At 40.7% G+C, this 24663-nt stretch overlaps 1 protein-coding gene across 1 annotated transcript in view; it reads left to right on the top strand.

Annotated features, from left to right (window-relative positions):
- The window catches only part of LOC132817162 (signal transducer and activator of transcription 4-like), a 101288-nt gene that overhangs the window by 5463 nt on the left and 71162 nt on the right, over positions 1 to 24663 (top strand). Inside the window, exons 2-3 of the mRNA XM_060827379.1 lie at positions 7716 to 7844; positions 11238 to 11382. Of these exons, the coding sequence (XP_060683362.1) occupies positions 7717 to 7844; positions 11238 to 11382 (273 nt within the window). The 5' untranslated portion in view covers position 7716. The remainder of the gene's footprint in view (positions 1 to 7715; positions 7845 to 11237; positions 11383 to 24663) is intronic.

Here is a 24663-nt window from a genome sequence, read left to right as displayed (position 1 = left end):
TAGGGTAGAAACTGTTTCAAAAGTGGCTGGTGTAAACTTCCAGAGAAAGTGATGGATGCAAGTATGGTTACAATGTTTAGAAGACATTTGGATAAGTTCATGAATAGGAAAAGGTTTGGAGGGATATGGGTCAGGTGCGGGCAGGTAGCAGTAGTTTAGTTTGTGAACATAGTTGGCATGGACTGCTTTGACCGATAGATCTTTTTTCTTGCTGTATGATTCTATGACTCTGACTACATTTCCTGGAATCCATAACAGTAGTTAGTCTTTGGTTGGTCTATACTGTTTTATTTGATCAGTTTAATAGATTTATCTATTGATGGATTTTTGGTGGGTGGTGTCAGGCAAATGAGGAAGCACATAAAGGTGAAAGAAGAATTGGAATGTGTGAGGATTAGAGGCTGCCAACAGGTGATGGCATGGAGGGGGGGGGGGGGGATTTTATGGAAATTAAAGGCAGTGGAAGATAAGGACAGGTAAAGGTTATACTGGCTAGAGAAACAAACACAGATATTGCTGGAGAAACTCAGCAAGTCTGGCAACATCTTTGGAGATAGAAACAGAGTTAATGTTTCATTTCAGATGTGACACTTCTTCAGAATGGGCTGGAGAGATTATTCCTCAGAGAAACAAAGTGAAATTGATGGGAGAGATGAGAATAGCATTGATGAATATCACGAAAGGGATGACAAGAGAAGAAACTGGATAAGGGTGTCTTGGTTGAGGTGAATGAGACAATTCATTTGGTAAAATAGCAAAATGGTAGGCACAATTATTTGACACAACATTTAAAAGCTACTCATAGTACTAAAAATGAACTCTCAGTATGTTTGAATAAATATTGTAGAAACGTGGTCAGGAGAATTTAAAAGAACACTTTGAAAGATACAGTTAACGAAGTTTGTGAGAAGATTTGTAGCTCGGGTGCTCGTTGTTGTGGTTCTGTTCACCGAGCTGGGAATTTGTGTTGCAGACGTTTCGTCCCCTGTCTAGGTGACATCCTCAGTGCTTGGGAGCCTCCTGTGAAGCGCTTCTGTGATCTTTCCTCCAGCATTTGTAGTGGTTTGAATCTGTCACTTCTGGTTGTCAGTTCCAGCTGTCCGTTGCAGCGGCCGGTATATTGGGTCCAGATAGATGTGCTTATTGATTGAATCTCTGGATGAGTGCCATGCCTCTAGGAATTCCCTGGCTGTTCTGTTTGGGACAACACTACTATTATAGGACAAGCCAAACAGAACAGCCAGGGAATTCCTAGAGGCATGGCACTCATCCACAGATTCAATCAATAAGCACATCTATCCGGACCCAATATATCGGCCGCTGCAACGGACAGCTGGAACTGACAACCAGAAGTGACAGATTCAAACCACTACAAATGCTGGAGGAAAGATCACAGAAGCGCTTCACAGGAGGCTCCCAAGCACTGAGGATGTCACCTAGACATGGGATGAAACGTCTGCAACACAAATTCCCAGCTTGGCAAACAGAACCACATCATACAGTTAACGAGGAAGATGAGAGCGTTATATACAAGTAATATCATCCGGTGCATTAGCCACTGCACAACTTGGATTTTAAGGAGGGAACAGCCAAAATATTGCAATAAAACTTAATTCTGAAACTAAATATTTATCATGGAACAAAATTCCTTGTTCGATAACTGTTTCCTTCAATGATAGATGCTGGAAGCGGCAGATTTAAAGCAATATAGAAGCATATATGTTCTTCAAATGATACTGAAAACATCAGATGTAATCCTGCCATTTCAATCCAAATAAAATACTTCATACTTAGACTTTCATATGTATGACTATTTTCAAATCACAACACATGGCTCTTGACAATACTTGTGTTTGCCAATGACCTGTTATTACAATACCTAGTAAAGATGCCAGATAGAAATACTAAAAATAGTATCAAATTTAAAGAAAAAGCATATAATTACGCACAGTCTGGTGGCATGTCAGAACATTGGATGGAAAAAAAACCAAAGAATGACTGAAAGATTAATTAGGAGGGAAAGTTAGAGAAATATAAAATGGACAGTTTTGATAAATATTTTTCACGAGTTAATAAATTGAGTGCTGTTCTTTTAGGAATTGAGACTGGAGAATTAATAATAGAAAAAAGGAAATGGAAGATAAACAGAAACTGTATTTTTCATTTGTCTTCACTCTGTTTCCCAGAAACAGATAAATCAGGAAATGGATGGGAGGGAGAAACTCAGGAAAATTGCAATGACTAGAAAAATGATATATGGAGTGAATTATTGATGATGGATATCACTCTGCAGCTTTAAAAGAAGTGCTTATGAGATAGTTGATGTATTTAATTTTCTAAAACTCCCTTGATTCAGGGATTCAATTAGATTAGAAGATAGCAAATGTAACTCCCTTATTCAAAACAGGAGGGAAGACATAAAACCAGAAACTATTAGGTCAGATAGCTTCCATCATTTTCCCTATGATAAGTTATGATAAAAGAAGTTAATCATAAGTTAATTAGATAAGTTCAAGGTAATCAGGCAGTGTCAAAGTGGTTTTATGAAAGAAAATTCATGTTTGACTAAGCTATTGAAGTTCCTTGAGGAGGTAACATCTGTGGTAGATAAAGGAGAATGTGTTGTAATTAGATTTCCAGAAGAAGTGTGCTATTGCAGAACATAAAAGCCCATGTTGTAGGGGGTAACATATTGACATAGGTAGAAGATTGACTAGCTAGCATTTGTTTAAATTATTGGCAATATGTAACAAGTGTTGTTTGTAATTTATGTAAATGACTTAGATGAAGAGACGCTAGATATGGTTGCTAAATTTGCTGACAACACAAAGATATGCAGGAAAGTAAGTTGTGAAGGTAACACAAGGAGGCGACAATAAAATAGGTTAAGTGAATAGACTCTGGAAAATAGAGTGCAAAGTTGAAAAATATAAAATTATTTATCTTGGCAGGAAGAATAAAAATAATCTTATCTAAATGATGAGTGATTACAGATATATAGAAGGATTTGGACCACATGCATGAATCAGGAAAGATTAGTAATCAGGAATAGCAAGTAAATAGGAGAAATGATAGAGTACTACTATTTCTCTTGAGGTGATTGAATAGAAAACTAAGGACATTATGCTTCACTTAGACAAACACTGGTGGGGACTGCCTCTGGAGTACTGTATACAATATTGAGCATCTTATTTAAGGAACGATGGAAATGCATTGAGGAAGGTCTGAGGAGGTTTACTAGTCTAATTCCAGATATGGGCATGATCTCTGATGAAAATAGATTGAATAGGTTAGGCTTGTTTTGCTGGAGGTTAGAAGAGTAATAGGCGACCAGATTGAAATGCATAAAATCCTGAATGGTGTTGACAGTGTAGACGTGAAGAGGATGTTTCCTCTAGTGGGAGAATCTAGAACCAAGGGTCATTGGTTAAAAATCACGTAAACCTGACTGGAGGGAGTTCTAGGGAGGATGGGCATCGTTTTGGAAGATGAGATCACAATCAATGATATTGGAGATGGAACAAAGATTGAAAGTAGGGTGATATGGTGAATTCTAAGAGAGGGAAGGTAGCAGATTTTTTTGAACAACAGAAATGTGAGAGCGCGAAGTTGTACAAGTAGTTCTTCTAAAACGTGATGGTTGCGATCTTATGCAACCCTGCTTTATAGAAAAATAGCACTTAAAGCAGATAAGCATGTACTTGTCAGGCAGGGAGGAAGATATAGAACACGTGAGCCGTGGTTTACTAAGGATGTGGAATCCCTGGTCAAGAAGAAGAATAAAGCTTATGTTAGGACAAAATGTGAAAACTCAGTTAGGGCACTGGAGGATTACAAGGAAGTCAGGAAAGACCTAAAAAGAGAGCTCAGAAGAACCAGGAGGGGACATGAGAAGTTGTTGGTGGATAGGGTCAGGGTTAACCCTAAGGCTTTCCACATGTATGACAGGAATAAAAGAATGACGAAAGTTAAATTAGGGCCAATCAAGGATAATAGTGGGAAGTTGTGTGTGGAGTCAGAGGAGATAGGGGAAGCACTAAATAAATATTTTTCGACAGTGTTCACTATAGAAAATGAAAATGTTGGCGAGGAAGATACATAGAGACTTGCATCTAGACTAGAAGAGATTGAGGTTCACAAGGAAGAGGTATTAGAAATACTGACAAGTCCCCTGGGCCGGATAGGATCTATCGTAGGATCCTCTGGGAAGCAAGGGAAGAGATTGCCGAGCCTTTGGCATTGATCTTCAAATCATCATTGTCTACAGGAATAGTGCCTGAGGACTGGAGGATAGCAAATGTGGTTCCCTTGTTCCAAAAGGGTAGCAGAGACAAACCTGGTAATTACAGGCCAGTGAGTCTCACTTTAGTTGTTTGTAAAGTGTTGGAAAAGGTTATAAGTGATAGGATTTATAACCATCTAGAAAAGAATAATCTGATCAGGGACAGTCAGCATGGTTTTTTGAAGGGTAGGTTGTGCCTAACGAATCTTATTGATTTTTTTGACAATGTGACCAAACAGGTAGATGACAGTAAACTGGTTAATGTGGTGTATATGGATTTCAGCAAGGCATTCGATAAGGTTCCCCACAGTAGGCTATTATACAAAATGTGGAGGATTGGGATTGTGGGAGACATAGCAGTTTGAATCAGTAATTGGCTTGCTGAAAGCAAACAGAGGGTTGTAGTTGATGGAACATGTTCATCTTTGTGTCCAGTTACTAGCGGTGTACCGCAAAAGTCAGTGTTGGGTCACTGCTGTTCGTCATTTTTATAAATGACCTGGATGAGGGGTTAGAAGGGTGGGTTAGTAAATCTGCGGACGATACTAAGGTCGGTGGAGGTGTGGATAGTGACGAAGGATGTAGAAGGTTGCAGAAAGACAGATAGGATGCAGAGCTGGGCTGAGAGGTGGCAAATGGAGTTTAACATGAACAAGTGTGAGGTGATACACTTTGGACGGAGTAATCGGAATGCAAAGTACTGGGCTAATGGTAAGATTCTTGGGAGTGCAGATGAGCAGAGAGATCTCGGTGTCCATGTACACAGATCCCTGAAAGTTGCCACCAAGATTGACAGGGTTGTTAAGAAGGCATACAGTGTTTTGGCCTTTATTAATCGAGGGATTGCGTTCCGGAACCAGGAGGTTATGCTGCAGCTGTACAAAGCTCTGGTATGGCCACACTTGGAGTATTGTGTCCAGTTCTGGTCACCGCATTATAAGAAGGATGTGGATGCTTTGGAGAGGGTGCAGTGGAGATTTACTAGGATGTTGCCTGGTATGGAAGGAATGTTTTACGAGGAAAGGCTGAGGGCCTTGAGGCTGTTCTCGTTAGAGAGAAGAAGGTTGAGAGGTGACTTATTAGAGACATACAAGATAATCATAGAGTGGACAGGGAGAGCCTTTTTCCAAGTATGGGAACGGCAAACATGAGGGGACATAACTTTAAAGTGAGGAGAGATAGGTATAAGGCAGATGTCAGAGGCAGTTTCTTTACTTGGAGAGTATGGAATGCTTTGCCTGCAATGGTAGTAGATTCACCAAGTTTAAGTGCACTTAAGTCATCATTGGGACAGGCAAATGGACGTACATGGAATAGTGTAGGTGGGATGGGCTTCAGATTAGTATGACAGGGCGGCACAACATCGAGGGCCGTAGGGCCTGTACTGCGCTGTAATGTTCTGTGTTAAAGTGTTGGAGATGTAATTGCAATACAGCCGACGCACGTTTTGAAAGTTTGGTCTTAGAAACAGTGTCCCCAATTTGTCAATTGCATTGCAGCAAATTTGCGTTGACGAAACCCCGTGTTATAGCAAAACAACCTGTATGTGAACAGAGACAGCTGCTATCATGGAAGTCAGGAGGGATGTTGGGTTGTCAACAATTTATTTAGGAACATGGTCAAAGAATCAGAAAATTAGATTTACAGATGAGATGAGCCTGGAGAAGCATGTCATAGGAGAGAAACCTGAGAAGATGTGTGTTCAGGGGAACCTCATAACATTAGATCTTGCAGAGCAAAGGGGCAGACTGTTTACCACCTCAATCTGATCTGACCATCTTACCTCCTTTTCACCTCTGCATTATAACCTTAGCTCCCTTCCCCACTTCCCACTCTGAACCAATCTGTGAGTAGAATCCTGTTCCATTGCTCCAGCCTGCATCTAGATGAGTACATCTAAACCACTGCTGTCCTCTCATCCTTGTGTTAACATTATTTCACGGACTCGTCTATCTCTGAACCCCAACCAGCCCAAAAACCCACAACGAATTTTGCATTCCCCCTAATGGGACCCCCTTTTACTTTAAAGATTCATAATGGTGCCTTCAACTGTCTGGGCCCTAAGCTTTGGAATTCTCTTCACAAATGTGTTTTGCCTCACCATCTCTTTCTTTCCCCTCTGAGTTACTGATTAAAACCTAGCCCATTCCCAGCAATCAAGGTGACAATGAACTGAAAATAGAATATGCATCAAAAGCATAATGTAAGGTAAAAATTGCACAAAAAACAGTAACAAAAATAAAAATTGCTGAAAAAGCTGAGCAGTTCTGGCAGCATTTGTAGAGAGAAATCAGAGTTAACGTTTCAGGTCCAGTGACCCTTCCTCAGAACTGAAAGTAGAACATAGAGCTATAGAGGCATACAGCATGGAAACAGATCCTTCAGTCCATTCTGAACATAATCCCAAACAAAATTAGTTCCACCTGTCTGCTCCTGGCCCATGTCCTTCTAAAGCTTTCTTATTCACATATTAATCCAAATGTCTTTGAGACATTGTAATTATGTCCACATCTACCACTTCCTCAGGAAGTTCATTCCACACACAAGCCAGTCTCTGCATGAAAAGATTTGCCCCTCATGTCTTTTTTTAAATCTCTCTCCTCTCATCTTAAAATATGCCCCTTAAAAATTGCATTAAAAATAGTGTTTGATTTAACACCACACAGTTATCAATATCAGGGATTCGTTCAGAATAATGTTTATGGTAATAGTGAGAAATTTGAACAATCATTTACCAAATGGGGTTAGACTTTCTCTTTACCTTCCCTGTAAATGAGGAATTGGGCACATCCACCATTATTTTCCAGTCAGTTATTTTCAGATTAAGATGCATCAACATTTTCAGATTAGAAAAAATACACCATTCTGGCACTACATGAAGACGACAAACCCAGGTTGGAAACGTCACAGTGTTTGTGTTTGTGGTTGCATTATATTTTATATTTTGTGGTAAATACCTGTAACACTTTCACATGTTCACACCTTTTTTCCCTTATGAAACTCAGAAGATTATCAGATACTTTGCTTTTTTTTGAAATGATCTACCTTCTATTAAAATAAATACTGACTCATATGGAGTTTTGCTACAGCTGACATCGCAACAAATAATACATTTTCTAATATACTTTTCACAATTATCTACTATATCCAGTAGAAGTAATACTTGCTGATTATATTCCTGTGTTAGCAAAATGTTCCAAACCAAATATTTACAACAAATAATAATTCAGCCAGGGGAACAGGGTGTGTGTGGGTGTATTATGTAAGTGGGTCAGTTATACATGAGCAGTTGTAGGAAACAGGAAAAAGAAGAGGTAACGTTAAGAGCACTTTAAATAGCAACATTTGAAAAATCTGATCACTTTGTTCTTTAATTTCCAATAATTAGATTTATTCTGGAATGATTGCTTTTGTTTTTCAAACTTTTTGACAGAATGTCCCAATGGCATCAACTTCATCAACTGGATACACAGCTCTTGGAAAAAGTAGACCAGTTGTACGATGATACTTTTCCCATGGAGGTCCGTCAGTTCCTAGCACATTGGCTGGAGCACCAGGATTGGTGAGATCTTTGTTGTTATATTCACCTGCCTTTGATATTAAAGTTTATTTTGGAGTGTTGATATATAGATAAATTAGCTTTGTTTCTTATAACACACTTATTCATCCTCACCAAGTTTTCTTCTTTAAAGCAGGAATAAAGACAGAATCAGGGCATGTCATGATGTATAAACAGGGGTAACAAAAGTTCAAATGCTTTAAGCGTTTAGGAAACAAAAATCTTGCACAGAAGATCAAATAATACCTGTGAAGAGAAGAGGCAGTTTGGGCAGGACCCACCTTAAGTGAAAAATGCAAGTTGAACAAACACTTCAATAAAATAATTTTAAAATGTAGAGGAAGGGGAAAGATAAAGTAGTTGTGCAAGTACCAGTTACTTGTCAAAAGAAAAACTCTTTAGTTCTAAGATTCTTTATCCAAAACATTTTGGATATATTTTATTGACCGGCAAACTGCAGATTTTAAATAGGTGTTATGCATCTACAGGAATGCTACACTGGCAGCAGTGGGTATCTTTTAAATGAACCTATAATGCAGGGAAACATAGCAGCCAATTTGTGCACATTGAGGTTGGTGGTTGGAGGTGTGGGAACAACAACTGGGGGCACAGTTCAGAAATAATTAATAATCAATTAGTAAATGATAGAGCAGGCTAGAGGGGCCAAATGGCCCACTGCTGCTCCAGATTTGCATGTTCATCCATAACATGAAGGCCCTTCAATTGAATGGCTTGCTTGGCCTTTTCAGAGGGCAATTTTATTTCAAAAGAATCACCATATTCTTGTAGTTCTGGAGTCACCAGATATGTTATATGAAAATAAACAGTGTTATGACTAATGTGGCACTGGAAAAGCACAGCAGGTCAGGCAGCATCTGAAGAGCAGGACAATCGATGTTTCAGGCTTATGCCTGAAACGTCAATTGACCTGCTCCTTGGATGCTGCCTGACCTGTTGTACTTTTCCAGCACCACACTTTTCGACTCTGATCTTTGGCATTTGCAGTCCTCACTTTCTCCTAGTGTTATGACAAATTCCCAAAATTATTATGGTTTCTGGGTACCTACTCACTTGGAATACTCCAAATTGTCAAGTACTGAGTGAGGAGAGCTGAACTGGTTCCCATTTATAATCTCCTACCCCCTTAATTACCAACAAGGTTAATTTACAAAGGATCCCTTTCCTTATGGATACCTTTTTCCCAGGTCAAATTAATTTGTCTTTCAAAAAGAGCCAATTTAACATCTCTTGAGTTAACAAAGAGTAAGTTTCTTAGTTACTAAATGTGAGTAGATGTGATAAAATAATGCACATACACACAGATTAAAATTGAAAAGTAATTCTGAAAATATTGTAAACGATATATGATTCAGTCTCCCGGTCATTCAAGAAAAGATGATAATGGAAAGTTGAGCAGTCAATATTGACATTTGATAAATTGCCAGGACCAATGAGCTTCATCCCAGTGTGTTAAAGGGAGGGGTGATAGAAACATTGGATGCATTAATGAATGTGTTTTATAATTTTATTAATTCTGGAAAGGTTCTTGCTGACTGAAATGTGGCAATGTAACCCAGCTTTTTAAAAAGGGAGAATAGAGAAATATAGACATGTTCACTTAATACTAATACCTAGGTGAAATGCTAAACTATTATAATGGAAATGATAACTGCACATTCAGAAAAGATGGCAAATTTGGACGTAGTCAGCATGGATTAATGAAAGGGAAACAGTGTTTGACAAATCTGGTGGATTTATTTAAGGTTGTGACTTGTATCATAGACAACAGAAAATCAGTGAATGTTGTGTATTTGGATTTTGATAAGGTCCCACAAAAGATTGTAATAGTAATAAAATTAGAGCTTGTGGAATTTTGGGGAATATACTTTTATGGATTGAAATTTAGTTAATAGACAGAAAGCAAAGTCCGAACAAATAGAGTATTCTCAAGATCAAAAACAGAAATTGCTGGTGAAACTCAGTAGGTCTGGTAGCATTTGTAGGAAAAACCGAGCTCTCTATCAGGATGGCTGCTGTTTGTGGGCAACCACAAGGATCAATGCTAGATCCACAACTATCCAACATCTATATTAAGCTAGAGAGGGTTTGTCAGGATGTTGCAGGGTATGGGAAATTTGAGTTATAAAGAAAGGCTGGGACTTTTTTCACTGTAGCGTAGGAGGTTGAAATGTCAGTCATACAACACAGAAACAGACCCTGGAATAGGAAAGGTTTGGAGGGATATGGGCTAGCAACAGACAGGTGAGAGTAGTTTGGTTTGGATTATGTCCAGCATGACTGGTTGGACCGAAGGGCCTGTTTCTGTGCTGTGTGTGACTCTTATCTGTCTAAATGATTTAGATTTGGAGACATTTTAATATTTCTAAATTTTTTGATGACTTCAAGCTAGATGGAAACAAAAGTTGAGAAGGATGCAAGGAGGCTTCAAAACAATGTACAAAGGTGTTACATTATGTTTAAAATGACAAACAGATTCTAGAAGAACGGAGGCTTGCAATAGATTGTTGGTGACAATGGATTTGTGGAATAGAGACGAATTTCCTTTCCAACTTACCATCCAATAACGGACTGAGGAACACTCGTCACAAACACCCTTTGCCTTGTCAAAAATCACAATTTGTAAAAGACAAAAATTTGTTGACATGCAAATGAAGATCTAAGGAGAAAAAACATTTTAAAACTACAAAGTGAGATGTAGACCCACAGTACTTACCTTTACTTTCTTATCTTTTCGCACATCCAGCAAAGGCTTATCTTCTGCTGGATTATGTTTTCCTGGGAGCCCACAGCCATATAGTGCCTTACATAAGTGGCTACTTGTTGTATACGAGATATGACACTTTGTAGGGTATTAAAATGTGAGCAACAGTTTACCTGCTATAAACCTATTTTTTTTTTAAAAAAGGGGGCAAGAAGACGACCCTCCAAACCTGCTCTGCCACCATCCTTGCTGGGTCACCATATCCTGCTTTAATTATGCAGATCAGATCCCATGATGTTCTTGGGACCAGTGCGAGAACAGTTGTGGTTTATTCAACAGACCAACTTGCCTGATATTTTTGGCATCACCAAAGGTTGTATTGTGGGAGTCATAATGCCAAATTTGTTCCTGTTTTCTCACACTCACACTTTCCAGTATATTCAAAGAGAAAAATGTCTAAACTTTCCAGGTACCAGATTCTGGACATGAGATACACCTACAGAATTAGGTTTGTTCATTTCTTTATGTTCTGAATCATCATGGATTTTCCATTGTGGAACAAAGTTTCATAAGTTTTTTCATTAATGATGTATAACATAACAATTTCAAAAACTGTTTTAGTGAAGGATGAGGTACTAAGCCTTCTATTTAATCGTTTGTCATTGTTTCAACAGGGATCTTGCCTCGAATAATGATTCGCTGGCCACTCTTCTGTTCCATAATTTATTAAAACAAATAGATGACCAGTACAGTCGTTTCTTCCTTGAAAAAAATTTTCTGCTTCAGCACAATCTTAAAAGAATTAAACAAAACCTTCAGGTATGATTTTAATAATGCTTCCAGACTGTCTTGACTAATCGAAATTCTTGCTTCTCTATTATGTGCCACAAGAAAGTAAGGAGGCATGGGATACAGGGAAATTTGGCTGTCTGGATACAGAATTGGCATAGAAGACAGAGGGTGATAGTAGATGGAAAGTATTCAGTCCACAACTCAGTGACCAGTGGTGTTTTTCAGGGATCTGTTTTGGGACCTCTGCTCCTTGTGATTTTTATAAATGAATGACTTGGATGAGAAAGTGGAAGGGTAGGTTAGTAAGTTTGCTGATAACACGAACATTGGTGGAGTGGTGGATAATGTGGACGGCTGTTATAAATTGCAACCGGACTTTGACAGGATGCAGAACTGGGCTGATAAGAGGCAGATGGAGTTCAACCTGGAAAAGTGTGAATGGACTCATTTTGGGAGGTTGAATTTGAATACAGTGTTAAAGGCAGGATTTTTGGTAATGTGGAGGAACAGAGGGATCTTGGGGTCCATGTCCATAGATCCTTCAGAGTTGCCACCCAAGTTGATAGAGTTGTTAAGAAGGCATATGCTGTTCATTAGCAGGGGGATTGAATTTAAGAGCCTCAAGGTTATGCTGCAGCTCTATAGAGCACTGGTTTGGCCACACTTGGAATATTGTTTAGTTCTAGTTGCTTCATTATAGGAAGAACGTGGAAACTTTAGAGCTGCAGAGGAGATTTACTAAGATACTGCCTGGACTGGAGGGCATGTCTTATGAAGAGAGATTGAGGGAGCTAGGACTTTTCTCATTGGAAAGAAGGGTGAGACGAGAATGGATAGAGGTGTACAAAATGATGAGAGGCATAGATAAAGTGAATAGTCAGAGACAGCTATCACAAGGGAAGATAATTTTAAGGTGATTGGAGCAAGGTTTAGGGAAGATGTCAGAGATAGATTCTTTACACAGAGAATGGTGGGTGTGTGGAATGCACTGCCACAAGTGGTAGTAGAGTCAGGTACATTAGGGACATTTAAGGAACTCTTGGATAGGCACATGGATGATAGTAAAATGAAGGATATGTAGGTTAGTTTGATCTTGAGTAAGGTCGGCACAACATCGAGGGCTGAAGGTCCTGTACTGTGCTATGTTCTGAGAGTGTAATTTGGACTAATGGTTCATCCAGAGTTTGAAATTGATATGCTTTTCACTTTAACATTGATATTTTACATAATCTGGTATATATTAAAATTGAAAAGGCAGGAAATACATTTGCATGGTTCATCTAAAGGTTCTGTCTTGGTCAATTTCATTTTGGAAACATGTGAGAACTTGAGGTATTAAAGAAATTATGAATTGACTTTCACAGATCTATGGACAGTTTATAAAAAAATGAATGAAGTGGTTGTGGATCAGTGATTTTACTATATAAATTATTCATGTAGAATAGAAAAGCTTTCTTATGCTGTTGACTTTTTCCATGTCATCATTGGCGTAAGTTCACTGTTACATACAAAATAATAAACTGGCATCTTTATGTATGTGCCTAAAACTATTTAATCATTAAAATGTTGATAAAATTTTGTTTGCTAGTCCATCAAAACAGCATTGAAGACAATAATTGGTGAGCGGATCCAACCAGTTAGCACACTGATTTATAAGTAGGTTTGTTTTTGGACACAAAATTAGTAGGGTAAAACCAAATCTATAGATTAGGAGAAGTACACAATGGCCTAAACAAAGTTAACAGGGAAGTAATGTCTAAGGAGTTGAAGCTCTCAAGGGAGATGGTGTTAAGAGAGAATATCTTCAGTTAGGTACCATGGCAATAGGAGCCAGTAGCAGTTCTTAAGTCACAATACCAATGTTTATTCTCAACCACGAGAGTCAAACCTACATATTTTCCAATACCTTAACAGCTTAACCATCTCAGCAAGGAACAGTACCTAGGAAGCTATGAACACAGTGGAAGACATGCATGGCATGACAGAGCTAGATAGTAAATTCACAATGGATAGGCTTAACAATGCTGTTGACTCATTTGCCATGGTCAAAAATCCAGATGCTGATTCTATACCATTAAGCCAGGTATCTTGCTGGATCTGCATGAATCTCTCCGCTTCTGCTGGAGTGAGGGAACAGTGCCCGGGAATTTGCATTGATTAAATATTGAAGACCATCATTGTGAACATCAATGGAAAAGTATTTGTCTGTGTTGCCCTTGTCAGATTTCAAATCCCAACTGATCCAACTCAGTTGACCTGATCATTTCTGTTTGGCAGCTATAAGGGAAATGTAAAACCGATAGATCACTATATATTGCCTGAATCAACCTCAAGGCATCAGAGTATGTACATAAGTACACAGTATTGAAATTCCTGGACAACTTTTGTTGCCTACTGTGGCTGCTCAATATGATCTGCTATTTCCATGAAAACATGAGAGCTATAATGTAACGATAAGTCCGACAGAGCAACATTGAAACTGGTTATGATCTGCAGTCGGTTTTGGCAAAATTATACAACAGCACTGACACTGAGCATTTTTTTCTCTTTGTTCCTATTGTATGCCATTAGTGTTTGGAAGACTAATGTCATGGTGAAGGTTGATGACATAAAATCACCATGGACAATGTAACCCTGGATGTTGTTCATTGGTTTATACATATTGGCTTCACAACCACCGAAAATCGATCGCTTCATGATGAAATCACATATGCTTCACAAAAGGTGCAGCTGTCATGTTACGTCCAAGCTGAATAAGAGTCTGCAATGACAACCTGACTTGAGAACGCCAAACTGTGATTCTTCTCAACTAATGTCATCCTCTATTTTTTAATTCACCAGTGGGACACTGCTGGCAATTGTTGCCTGTCTCTATCAAACGTAATTAATTTATTAAGTACTTAAGTAAATGATACATGCCTTAACTACTAAAGATATCTCAACCACAGTCGTTTACTACCCTAGGTTCTGCAACTAACCCCAAACATTATTGCCCAGGAAAGTTGGCAGCTGGCTAGGCTGGAACTCTCCTCAATGTCTTCACCATTCTCCTGCCATATTGTACCTCTTGCAGTGTTATTAGAGTCAGATGTACAGCACGCAAACAGACCCTTCAGTCCAATTCATCCAAGTCGACCAAATATCAGAAATTAGTCTAGTCCCATTTGCCAGCACTTCTCCCATATCCCTCTAAACCCTTCCTATTCATTTACCCATCCAGGTGCCTTTTAAATGTTGTAATTTTCCCAGCCTCCACCACTTCCTCTGGCAGCTCATTCCTAACATGCATCACCCTCTGCATGAAAACGTTGCCACTTAGGTCCCTTTAAATCTTTCCCCTCTCACCCTAAACCTATGCCCTCTACTTGTCTATTTACCCTATCAGTGCACCTAAGGATTTTATAAACTTTTATAAGGTCACCTCTCAGCCTCCAACACTGCAGGGAAACATTCCCAGTCTATTCAGCCGCTGCCTACAGCTCAAACCCTCCAACCCTGTCAACATCCTTGTAAATCTTTTCTGCACCCTTTCAAGTTCCACAACATCCTTCCTAAAGGAGGGAGACCAAATTGCCCACAATATTCCAAAAGTGGCTTAACCAATGTCCTATACAGCTGCAACATGACCTCCCAACCCCTACTCAATGCTCTGACCAATAAAAGGAAAGCATACCAAATGCTGTCTTCACAATTCTATCCAACTGCAATTCTACTTTCAATGAACTTTGAACTTGCACTCCAAGGTCTCTTTGTTCAACCACTCTCCCCAAGACCTTACAATTATGTGTAAAAATCCTGTTCTGATTTCTTTCCAAAGTACAGCACCTCATATTTACCTAAATTAAACTCAATCTGCCACTCCTCTGCCCATTAGCCCATTTGATCAAGATCCCATTGTACTCTGAGGTAACCATCTTCACTGTCTGCTACACCTCTAATTTTGCTGTCACCTGCAAACTTACTAACTATACCTCCTACATTCACATCAAAATCATTTGTATAAGTGACAAAAAGCAGTGGACCCAGTACCGATCCTTGTGGCACACCACTGGTCACAGGCCTCAAGTCTGAAAAGCAATCCTCAACCGCCGCCACCCTCATTCTTCTGCCTTCAAGCCAGTTCTGTATCCAATTGGTTAGTTCTCCCTGTATTCCATGGTGATCTAACTTTGCTAACCAATCTACCATGAGGAACTTTGTCAAATGCCTTACTGAAGTCCATATAAAATCACTCTGCCATCATCAATCCTCCTTGTTATTTTTTCAAAAAACTCAGTCAAGTTAGTGAGACATGATTTCCCATGCACAAAGCTAAGTTGACTATCCTTAATCAGTCCTTGCCTTTCCAAATACATGTAACTCCTGTCCCTCAGGATTCCTTCCAACAACTTGCCCAAGAGTGAAGTCAGGCTCACCGGTCTACAGTTCCCTGGCTTTATCTTACCATCCTTCTTAAGTAGTGGCGTCACATTATCCAACCTCTGGTCTTTAAGCACCTGTGACTATTGATGATACGAATATCTCAGCAAGGGGGCCAGCAATCATTTCCCTAGCTTCCCAGAGTTGGAGGTTACATCGGATTAGTTCCTGGGGATGTATCCACCTTTATGCATTTTAAGACATCCAGCACCATCTCCTCTGTAATATGGACATTTTTCAAGATTTCACTATTTATTTCTCCCCACCTTTTCTATCTTCCATGTCCTTCTCCACAGTAAACACTGATGCAAAATACTTGTTTAGAATCTCCCCGACCTCCTGCAGATCCACACATCAGCAGCCTCGCTGATCTTTAAGGGGGCCCTATTCTCTCCCAAGTTACCATTTTGTCCTTAATGCATTTGGATTCTCCTTAACCCTATTTGCCAAAGCTATTGCATATCACCTTTTTGCCCTCCTGATTTCCCTCTTAAGTAAACTCTTCCTGCATTTATACTCTTCTAGGAACTCAACCTCTGCGGTCTATACCTGACATATGTTCCTCCTTTTTCTTAACCAAAACCTTGATCTCTTCAGTCCCCCAGCATTCCCCAAACCTACCAGACTTGCCCTTCACCTTAACGGGAACATAATGTCTATGGACTCTTGTTATCTCATATTTGAAGGTTTTCTATTTTCCAGTTCTCCCTTTACCTGCAAACATCCACCCCCCAGTCAACTATTGAAATTTTTTGCATAGTACCATCAAATCAGCCTTCCTCCAATTTAAAACTAAAACTTCTAGATCTGGCCAATCCTTTCCTTACTATTTAAAAATGAATAGAATTATGAATGCCTTGGAGCTGAGATGACTGACCTCCAATAACCACAACCATCATCTTGTGTGCCAGGTTTGATTCCAGAGTTTACTCTGATGCCCATTTATTGCAGTTTTGCTATGGTTTCTTGATGCCATACCTGATGTCAAAGGCTGTCACTCTAACCTCACATGAGATGTGAATAACAGATCGCTAAGCAGGAGTAAAAGCAAAGCAGTTTCCACCTTGCTGTTTCAGACATGTTCTTAGCAGGAAAAGAATTTGAACTCCGAGGCCCTGGAGCAGACTAATTCCATCAGCATACGGTCATTGCTAAACAAGTGATGTTTCCACTGCCTTGGCCATTCTGGTTGGATGAGGGCCAATTACTCAAATACCTTCTGTACACTGGATTGGCAACAGAACCCCCACAAACTCTTGGACATCAAAACCTTCGCTACCACATCTGCAAGTAAGATACGAAGATGGTGGATATTGACACTGGCAACTGGGAGACGGTCACTGATGGTTACGGCTTCTAGATGCTAACCTTTTTAGAACAGGTGGAAACAGGTCCTTCGCCCAACAAGTCCACGCCGACCCTCCGAAGAGCAACTTACCCAGACCCATTCACCTACTCTATTATCCTCTATTCACCCCTGCCTAACGCAGCTAACCTACACATTCCTGAACACTATGGATAGTTTAGCTTGGCCAATTCACCTAACCTGCACATCGTTGGACTATGGGAGGAAACTGGAGAATCCGGGAGAAACCCTCACAGACACGGGGAGAACGTGCAAACTCCACAGTCGCCCGAGTTTGGAATTGAACCCGGGTTCCCAGTGCTGTGAGGCAGCAGTGCCAGCCATTGTGCTACCGTGCTGCCCAGTGGACTGTGGAAGAACTATGGAAGAAGTAAGCAGAAATTAAAATCACACCAGCTGAGAAGACCCAGGGACAAGAGAAACCTGCACCATTTTAATCCACTGTCCTCATTTGCAGTAAATGTGAGATGAGGTGGATTTATTTAGCCAGAGGGTGGTTAATCTGTGGAATTTATTGTTGCTGAGGGCTGTGGAGGTCAAGTCATTTGAGTGTATTCAAGGCAGAGATCAATAGGTTCTTGATTAGTAAGGGAATCGAGGGTTATCGGGAGAAAGCAGGAGAACAAAGAACATAAAAAATTTACAGCCCAAGAACAGGCCCTTCGGCCCTCCAAGCCTGAGCCGATCCAAATTCGCTGTCTAAACCTATCACCCAATTCCTAAGGATGTTTTCCTCTGCTCCCTACCTACTCATGCAACTGTCCAGACGCACCTTAAATGAATCTACCATGCCTGCCTCTGCTACCTCTGTCGGCAACGCTTTCCAGACACCTACTACCCTTTATGTAAAGTACTTTCCGAGTGTATCCCCCTTAAACTTTTCACCTCTCACCTTGAACGTGAGACCTCTCATTATTGAATCTCTCACCCTGGGAAAAAGCTTATCTCTAATCACCCTGTCTATACGCTTTGCAGATCTCAATCAGGTTCCCCCTCAATCTCCTTTTTTCCCCAATGAAAACAATCCTAACTTGCTCAACTTAGCTAGCACCTTCCATACCAGGCAACCTCCTCATAAACCTTCTCTGCACCCTCTCCAAAGTGTCCACATCCTTTGGGTAATGTGGTGACCAGAACTGCACACAGTATTCTAAGTGCGGCCGAACCAAAGTCTTGTACAATTTTAACATGACCTGCCAATTCTGATACTCAATACCCCGTCTGATGAAGGCAAGCATACCATATGTTGTCTTGACCTATCTATCCACCTGTGTAGCCATCTTCAGGGTACAACGGATCTGAACTCCCAGATCTCTTTGCTCATAAACTTTTCCCAAGGCTCTTCCTTTTACTGTATAGTTTGCTTTAGAATTAGGCTTCGCAAAATGCATCACCTCACATTTGCCTGGATTGAACTCCACCTGTCTCTTCTCTGCCCAATCTCCAGTCTATCTATAGTCTCCTGTTTTCTTTGACAGTCCCCTATGCCTTCTGCTATGCCACCAATCTTTGTATCATCTGCAAACTTGCTGATCATACAACAGTGCCTTCTTCCAGATCATTTATGTATATCACAAACAACAGTGGCCCCAGCACTGATCCCTGTGGAACACCACTGGTCACCGTTCTGCATTTTGAGAAACTCCCTTCAATTACTACCGTCTGTTTCCTGTTGCTTAATCAGTTCTTTATCCACCTAGCTAGCACACCATGTGACATCACTTCCTCCATTAATTTGCCATCAAGTGCCTTACTGAAGTCCACGCATATGACATCTACAGCCCTTCCTTCATCGGTCAACTTAGTCACTTTCTCAAAGAACACTATCAAATTGGTAAGGCATGATCATCCCCCCACAAAACCATGTTGCCTATCACTGATAAGCCCATTCTTCTCCAAGTATATATAGATTTTATCCCTCCATACCTTTTCTAGTAACTTTCCCACCATTGACGTAAGGCACACTGGTCTGTTGTTACCTTGAATATCCCTACTACCCTGCTTGTACAGGGGGAAAACATTAGGAACCCTCCAGTCCTCCGGCACCTCACCTGTGTTTAAGATGGTACAGAGATGTCTGTCAGAACCCCAGCTATTTCCTCTGTTGCCTCCCTCAGCACATCAAATCCGGTCCTGGGGATTTGTCCATCTTAATATCCTTTAGCCTACCCAACACATCTTCCCTCCTTAGGTCAACGTGATCCAGAGTAAACAAACCTCTGTCTCTAATCTCAACATTCATCATGTCCCTCTCCGCAGATGGAACTCTAATGCACAGTAGTCATTGAGAATCTCACCCATTTTCTTAGGTTCGACACACAGCCTTCCTTCCTTATCCTTTAGTGGTTGAGAAACCATAACAGCCATTATTGAATGGTAGAGAAACCTTGATGGGCCGAATGGTTCAATTCTGCTCCTGTATCTTATGATCTTATGGTGGAGACTGATTTAGCAGAGTGGGGCTCCTGAGCTATATCACTTAACACAAAATTGACCACCATCTTATAAGACAAAAAGGTTGCTACTGACATTTATTACTTAATCTGATGCCCTTTATGATGCATTTTCATTCAATCTCTTCTCCAGGTAAAAATTTGGAGAATCAGACCATTGACAGTATGTTCAGTGCAGTGGAGATAGTATTCCTTTAGTTGCTTTGCTAATAAGATCGTAAATGCATTTGTAAAATTTTCTTTCTCAATATAGTTATGATTCACTGGGGTAAGTATTTTGGAAATCAAGCCCTGCTATTCTTGGAGTTTTCACATAAATCTTAAGATTTAAAAAGTACTTAAAGTTCCCCAGGTTACCAGATTTTTAGACCCGGACTGATAGAAAGCACAGATCAGATTTCTACTGTGGAAGAATTACTATTTATTACAAATAAATAGACTCTAGTTACAGGTAAACAGTTATAAACTGTTGGCATATAATATTGATAATTACAACTCTAGTCAGTTTATAGACTCCCCTTACACATCTTACCCTGTCACAACTAAGTTATGGACAGTGGGGAAAAACTGGAAAGATAATTTAGTCGTCTGCTTCCACTGATTGGTAAGAGGCAGAAGGTGGCTGCTTCCCTTATAAAAGGTCTCCTGACTTATCAGTTAAAAGTCATAGCGTACAAGAATGTTGCAGGAAATATAAACTGATTTACTTCAGATTTAAAGTTGGCTTTGACTGCAGAGAACAGTGAAACAGCTCCCTCGCTGGGAAGAACAGAACACTTCTCCCCCTCTGTAACTTGTTCCCAGCTTCAAGCTGTTCATTCACCTGAGAACCAATGACAGAGTTATTGGCAGGCACTGTGGTCTCTTCATTAGTAATTGGTTATTATTCTATAGACCAATCAACAGCTTGATGCCTGCTAAAGCTGCAAATATAACCTCCTCAGTTCCAAAATATTTGCTACTCAATTGCTGCATGGTCAAACAGCTATTTACGATGCTTACCATGAGTATTAAGTTATTTGCTTTCAAAACTGCGGCCATTCTTTCCAACACTGTCATTTAAAACAGTTCTTTCTCATTTCAGTCCACAGCTTTTAAGAACACAAAAGTATTTTTTAGATTAGATTAGATTAGATTACTTACAGTGTGGAAACAGGCCCTTCGGCCCAACAAGTCCACACCGACCCGCCAAAGCGCAACCCACCCATACCCCAACATATACCCCTTACCTAACACTATGTGCAATTTAGCATGGCCAATTCACCTGACCCGCACATCTTTGGACTGTGGGAGGAAACCGGAGCACCCGGAGGAAACCCACGCAGACACGGGGAGAATGTGCAAACTCCACCCAGTCAGTCGCCTGAGGCGGGAATTGAACCCAGGTCCCTGGTGCTGTGAGGCAGCAGTGCTAACCACAAATGTCTGCTAAAATATCATGCTTGTAATTGCATTAGAAATATTGAACAGAAAGAATATTTAACAGACATGTTTAGTAATGTTGCTACTGATTAGAGAAATGTTTATCCAGTGTTGTTCAATGGTTAGGTATACCACAACAGTTTAAAACCACATGACTGGCATAACAGAGCTTTTCACTTTAAAACCATACTAGCTCTGGCACAGATCCAAAAGTAGCATTGCCTGTTTCTAGATGTTTCAGCTGCATAAGCATGCACTATAGATGGCCAGTAACCTCTCTGAACTAATTGAATTTGTCATTATATCATGATGTTTAATTTGTAGTTTATTGTAACATTGCCAGATGAATGTTGGGCAAGTACCGTAGTTATTCAGTATCTTCGTGTGTGAATATTCTGCACCAGAGAGTTGCAGGACCCTGGTTCTTGTTCTGCAGACTTCAATGTGGCTTAGTTTTCCATCAAAGTCGTCTACTGAGCTACTAGGAGACACTTTGTTGTGATAGAAGGGGAGAAATTAGAGGGGCAGCAAACCGCAATGGCTGTCACATTCTTCTACATGCCTTATCAGAGTAGCTTTGATTAAAAGCTTGCAGACCTATTATCTGATCGTTTCTAAACCTGCAGAGAAAAAGGATTAAATATGAAAGAAGAGTTTTTGTTGGACGATTGTTAGAATTGCCTCCAAACTGATTTCACCTTTAGATTATCTGCATAGAGTCAGAGTTTTTACAATGTAGAAGGAGACTCTTTGATTCAAACTTGTCAATTTGGACAGTTTGGAGTTGAGGAGGTTGTCTGTGCCATGCTTCAAATATCCATTTTTGAATCCTATTTTCCAACAGTTAAGCTCATAGCCTTGTCTGCAATGGCATTTCAAATGTTCATCTAAATATTTCTTCAATATCTTGAGGGTTCCCATTTCTACCAGTCTTTTAGGAAGTGATTTCCAGATACCTACAACACTGGATAAAAAAGATTTTATTAAATCTGCTCTAAATCTCCTCCTTTTCTTAAAATAAGAGTCCCCTGGTATTGACCCCTCTACGATGGAGAATCATTCCTCCCTGTCTACGCCCCTCAGGAATTTCGTACACCTCCAATCAGATATCACATCCCCCAAACTCCTCAACCTTCCCTGCTCAAAAGAAAACAGCCGCAGTGTATCTAGTCTCTCCTCACAGCTGAATAGCTCCAGTCCAGGCAACATCCTGGGGAATCTTCTCAGCACACTTGAGTGCAATCATATCCTTTCTCTGATGCGAATGACCAATACTCCATCTCTTAATTTACTTTGTAAAACATATGTTGAATTCTTTATTAATGTCTCAACAAGTTTGCACCATTGTGTAGTTGAGCCAGAAACTAAACAACAATTTACAGTTAGCAAAATACTAACACAGATGCTTCTCAGGAGTATAATCAGGAATCAGTGGTGATATGGTCATAATCTCACTGGATTAATAATTAAGAGGCTCAAATTAATGTTCTAGGGGTAGGGATTCCTGTTCCACCTTGGAAGATAGTGAAGCATAAACTCAGTAAAAATTTTGAATAAAAACCTAGCTTAATGGCAACCACTGTTAATTATTGTTAGAAATGTGTCTGCTTCACTCACTCCTATAGAGTAAATTTCTGCTATCCTTACCTGGCCTGGCCTACATGTGACAGCAGACTCACTGCAGCGTGGTAGATTGAATCTTAACTGCCCACCATCTGGCTTAGCCTATGACACCCACATCCCATGAATGAATGAAAGAGACATGCCTTATTCTTGATTCCTGGTTGTTAGCTCATCTCAGCTGGTTGGGAGGCTGCTTCACTTTAGCACCCCAAAGTTGGAGAATGATTGCCAGACTCCCCTCTCCTGATTCACCTGCATACAACCAGGATCAAATTAGTTTGTGAGGTCTCTGATGTTCAAGCTCAGCAGACCGTCAGATGAGCCACAATGAGCAGGTGGAGAACAATTGTTTGTGTGAAAGAAATCATGAACAAGGAGTTGGCATTTCCTGCAAGGAAAGAGGAAGGGAAATGTTCTGCAAACTTTTTTGATTCATTCACTGGATGAGGGTGTCACTGGCTAGGCCAGCATTCTTGCCCATCCCTAATTACCCAATTCAGAGTCAGACACATTGCTCTGGATTTGGAGTCACACATAGGCCAGGCCAGCTAGGCAAGGGTGGTAGTTTCTTTCCCTAAAGGACATTAGTGAACCAGATGACTTTTTCTGAAAATTGACAATAGTAATCATTAAACTGTTAATTCCAGATTTTCTTTTCAGTGAATTCAAAGTCTACCGTCTGCTGTGGCAGGATTAAAACCCAGATATCCATTACAAAAGGTATCTAGATTAACAATCCAATGATAATACAACTAGGCCATCACTTCCCTATCAAGAAAAATAAGTAATTAGTATGAAAACAGGATGAAGAAGGTTACCATTTAGTGTTACATTTATCTGTTATTGTTAATGGTTACATCCATGGTGCATAAATCTGATGGCACATGATAATGAGCACAACATGGTCAGCAAGCTGAACTCATTTGCTAAACTCAGAAGGTATGGGGACTACTATTAGGTCATGCCCTCCAACACATCTCGTCCACATTCCACACCTCTGCCCTCAGACCCCACCCCTCCAACCGTGACAAGGACAGAACACCCCTGGTGCTCACCTTCCACCCTTCGCATAAACCAAATCATCCACCGACATTTCCGCCACCTCCAAAAAGACCCCACCACCAGGGATACATTTCCCTCCCCACCCCTTTCCGCCTTCCGCAAAGACCGTTCCCTCCGTGACTACCTGGTCAGGTCCACGCCCCCCTACAACCCACCCTCCCATCCTGGCACATTCCCCTGCCACCGCAGGAACTGAAAAACCTGCACCCACACCTCCTCCCTCACCTCTATCCAAGGCCCTAAAGGAGCCTTCAACATCTTTTGTACAATACAAAGTTACAGCGCCATCTTAGGTACAAATGAACCTAGGTAAAACCCTTAGCTACAGAATAGAGAAATTAAGAAAAGGAGAAACATTATAGCAACACACAGTATGACAGTAGGTCAGAATAAAAACAAGAAGCCAAGTTACAAAGACAAACATCTCAGTCTCTCCAAGGGATCTCTGCAGCAAACCAATAAAGGGGGCCTTCACATGATCTGGCTGCTACCATGCTCTGCGCTGGGCCACTATCCTCGCTCCCACACCAGGCCACTCCTCCCACTCTGCACTGGGCCTCTGATTGCTGGCATCCCCACTCCCGGCCACTGGGGTCTCTGCTGACCCCGCTAGTATCATTTATTGTATCCGTCGCTCCTGATGCAGTCTCCACTACATTGGGGAGACTGGGCCCCTCCTAGCAGAGCACTTGAGAGAACATCTCCGGGACACCCGCACCAATCAACCACACCGTCCCGTGGCCCAACATTTCAACTCCCCCTCCCACTCTGCCGAGGACATGGAGGTCCTGAGCCTCCTTCACTGCCGCTCCCTCACCACCAGATGCCTGGAGGAAGAACACCTCATCTTCCACCTCGGAACACTTCAACCCCAGGGCATCAATGTGGACTTCAACCATCTCCTCATTTCCCCGCCTTCCACCTCACCCTAGTTCCAAACTTCCAGCTCAGCAGTGTCCTACT

This window comes from Hemiscyllium ocellatum, chromosome 7 (genome assembly GCF_020745735.1).
Source record: "Hemiscyllium ocellatum isolate sHemOce1 chromosome 7, sHemOce1.pat.X.cur, whole genome shotgun sequence".
Lineage (NCBI taxonomy): Eukaryota > Metazoa > Chordata > Chondrichthyes > Orectolobiformes > Hemiscylliidae > Hemiscyllium > Hemiscyllium ocellatum.
Note: the sequence above shows the minus strand (reverse complement) of the source record. Positions and strands in the feature narration are given on the sequence as shown.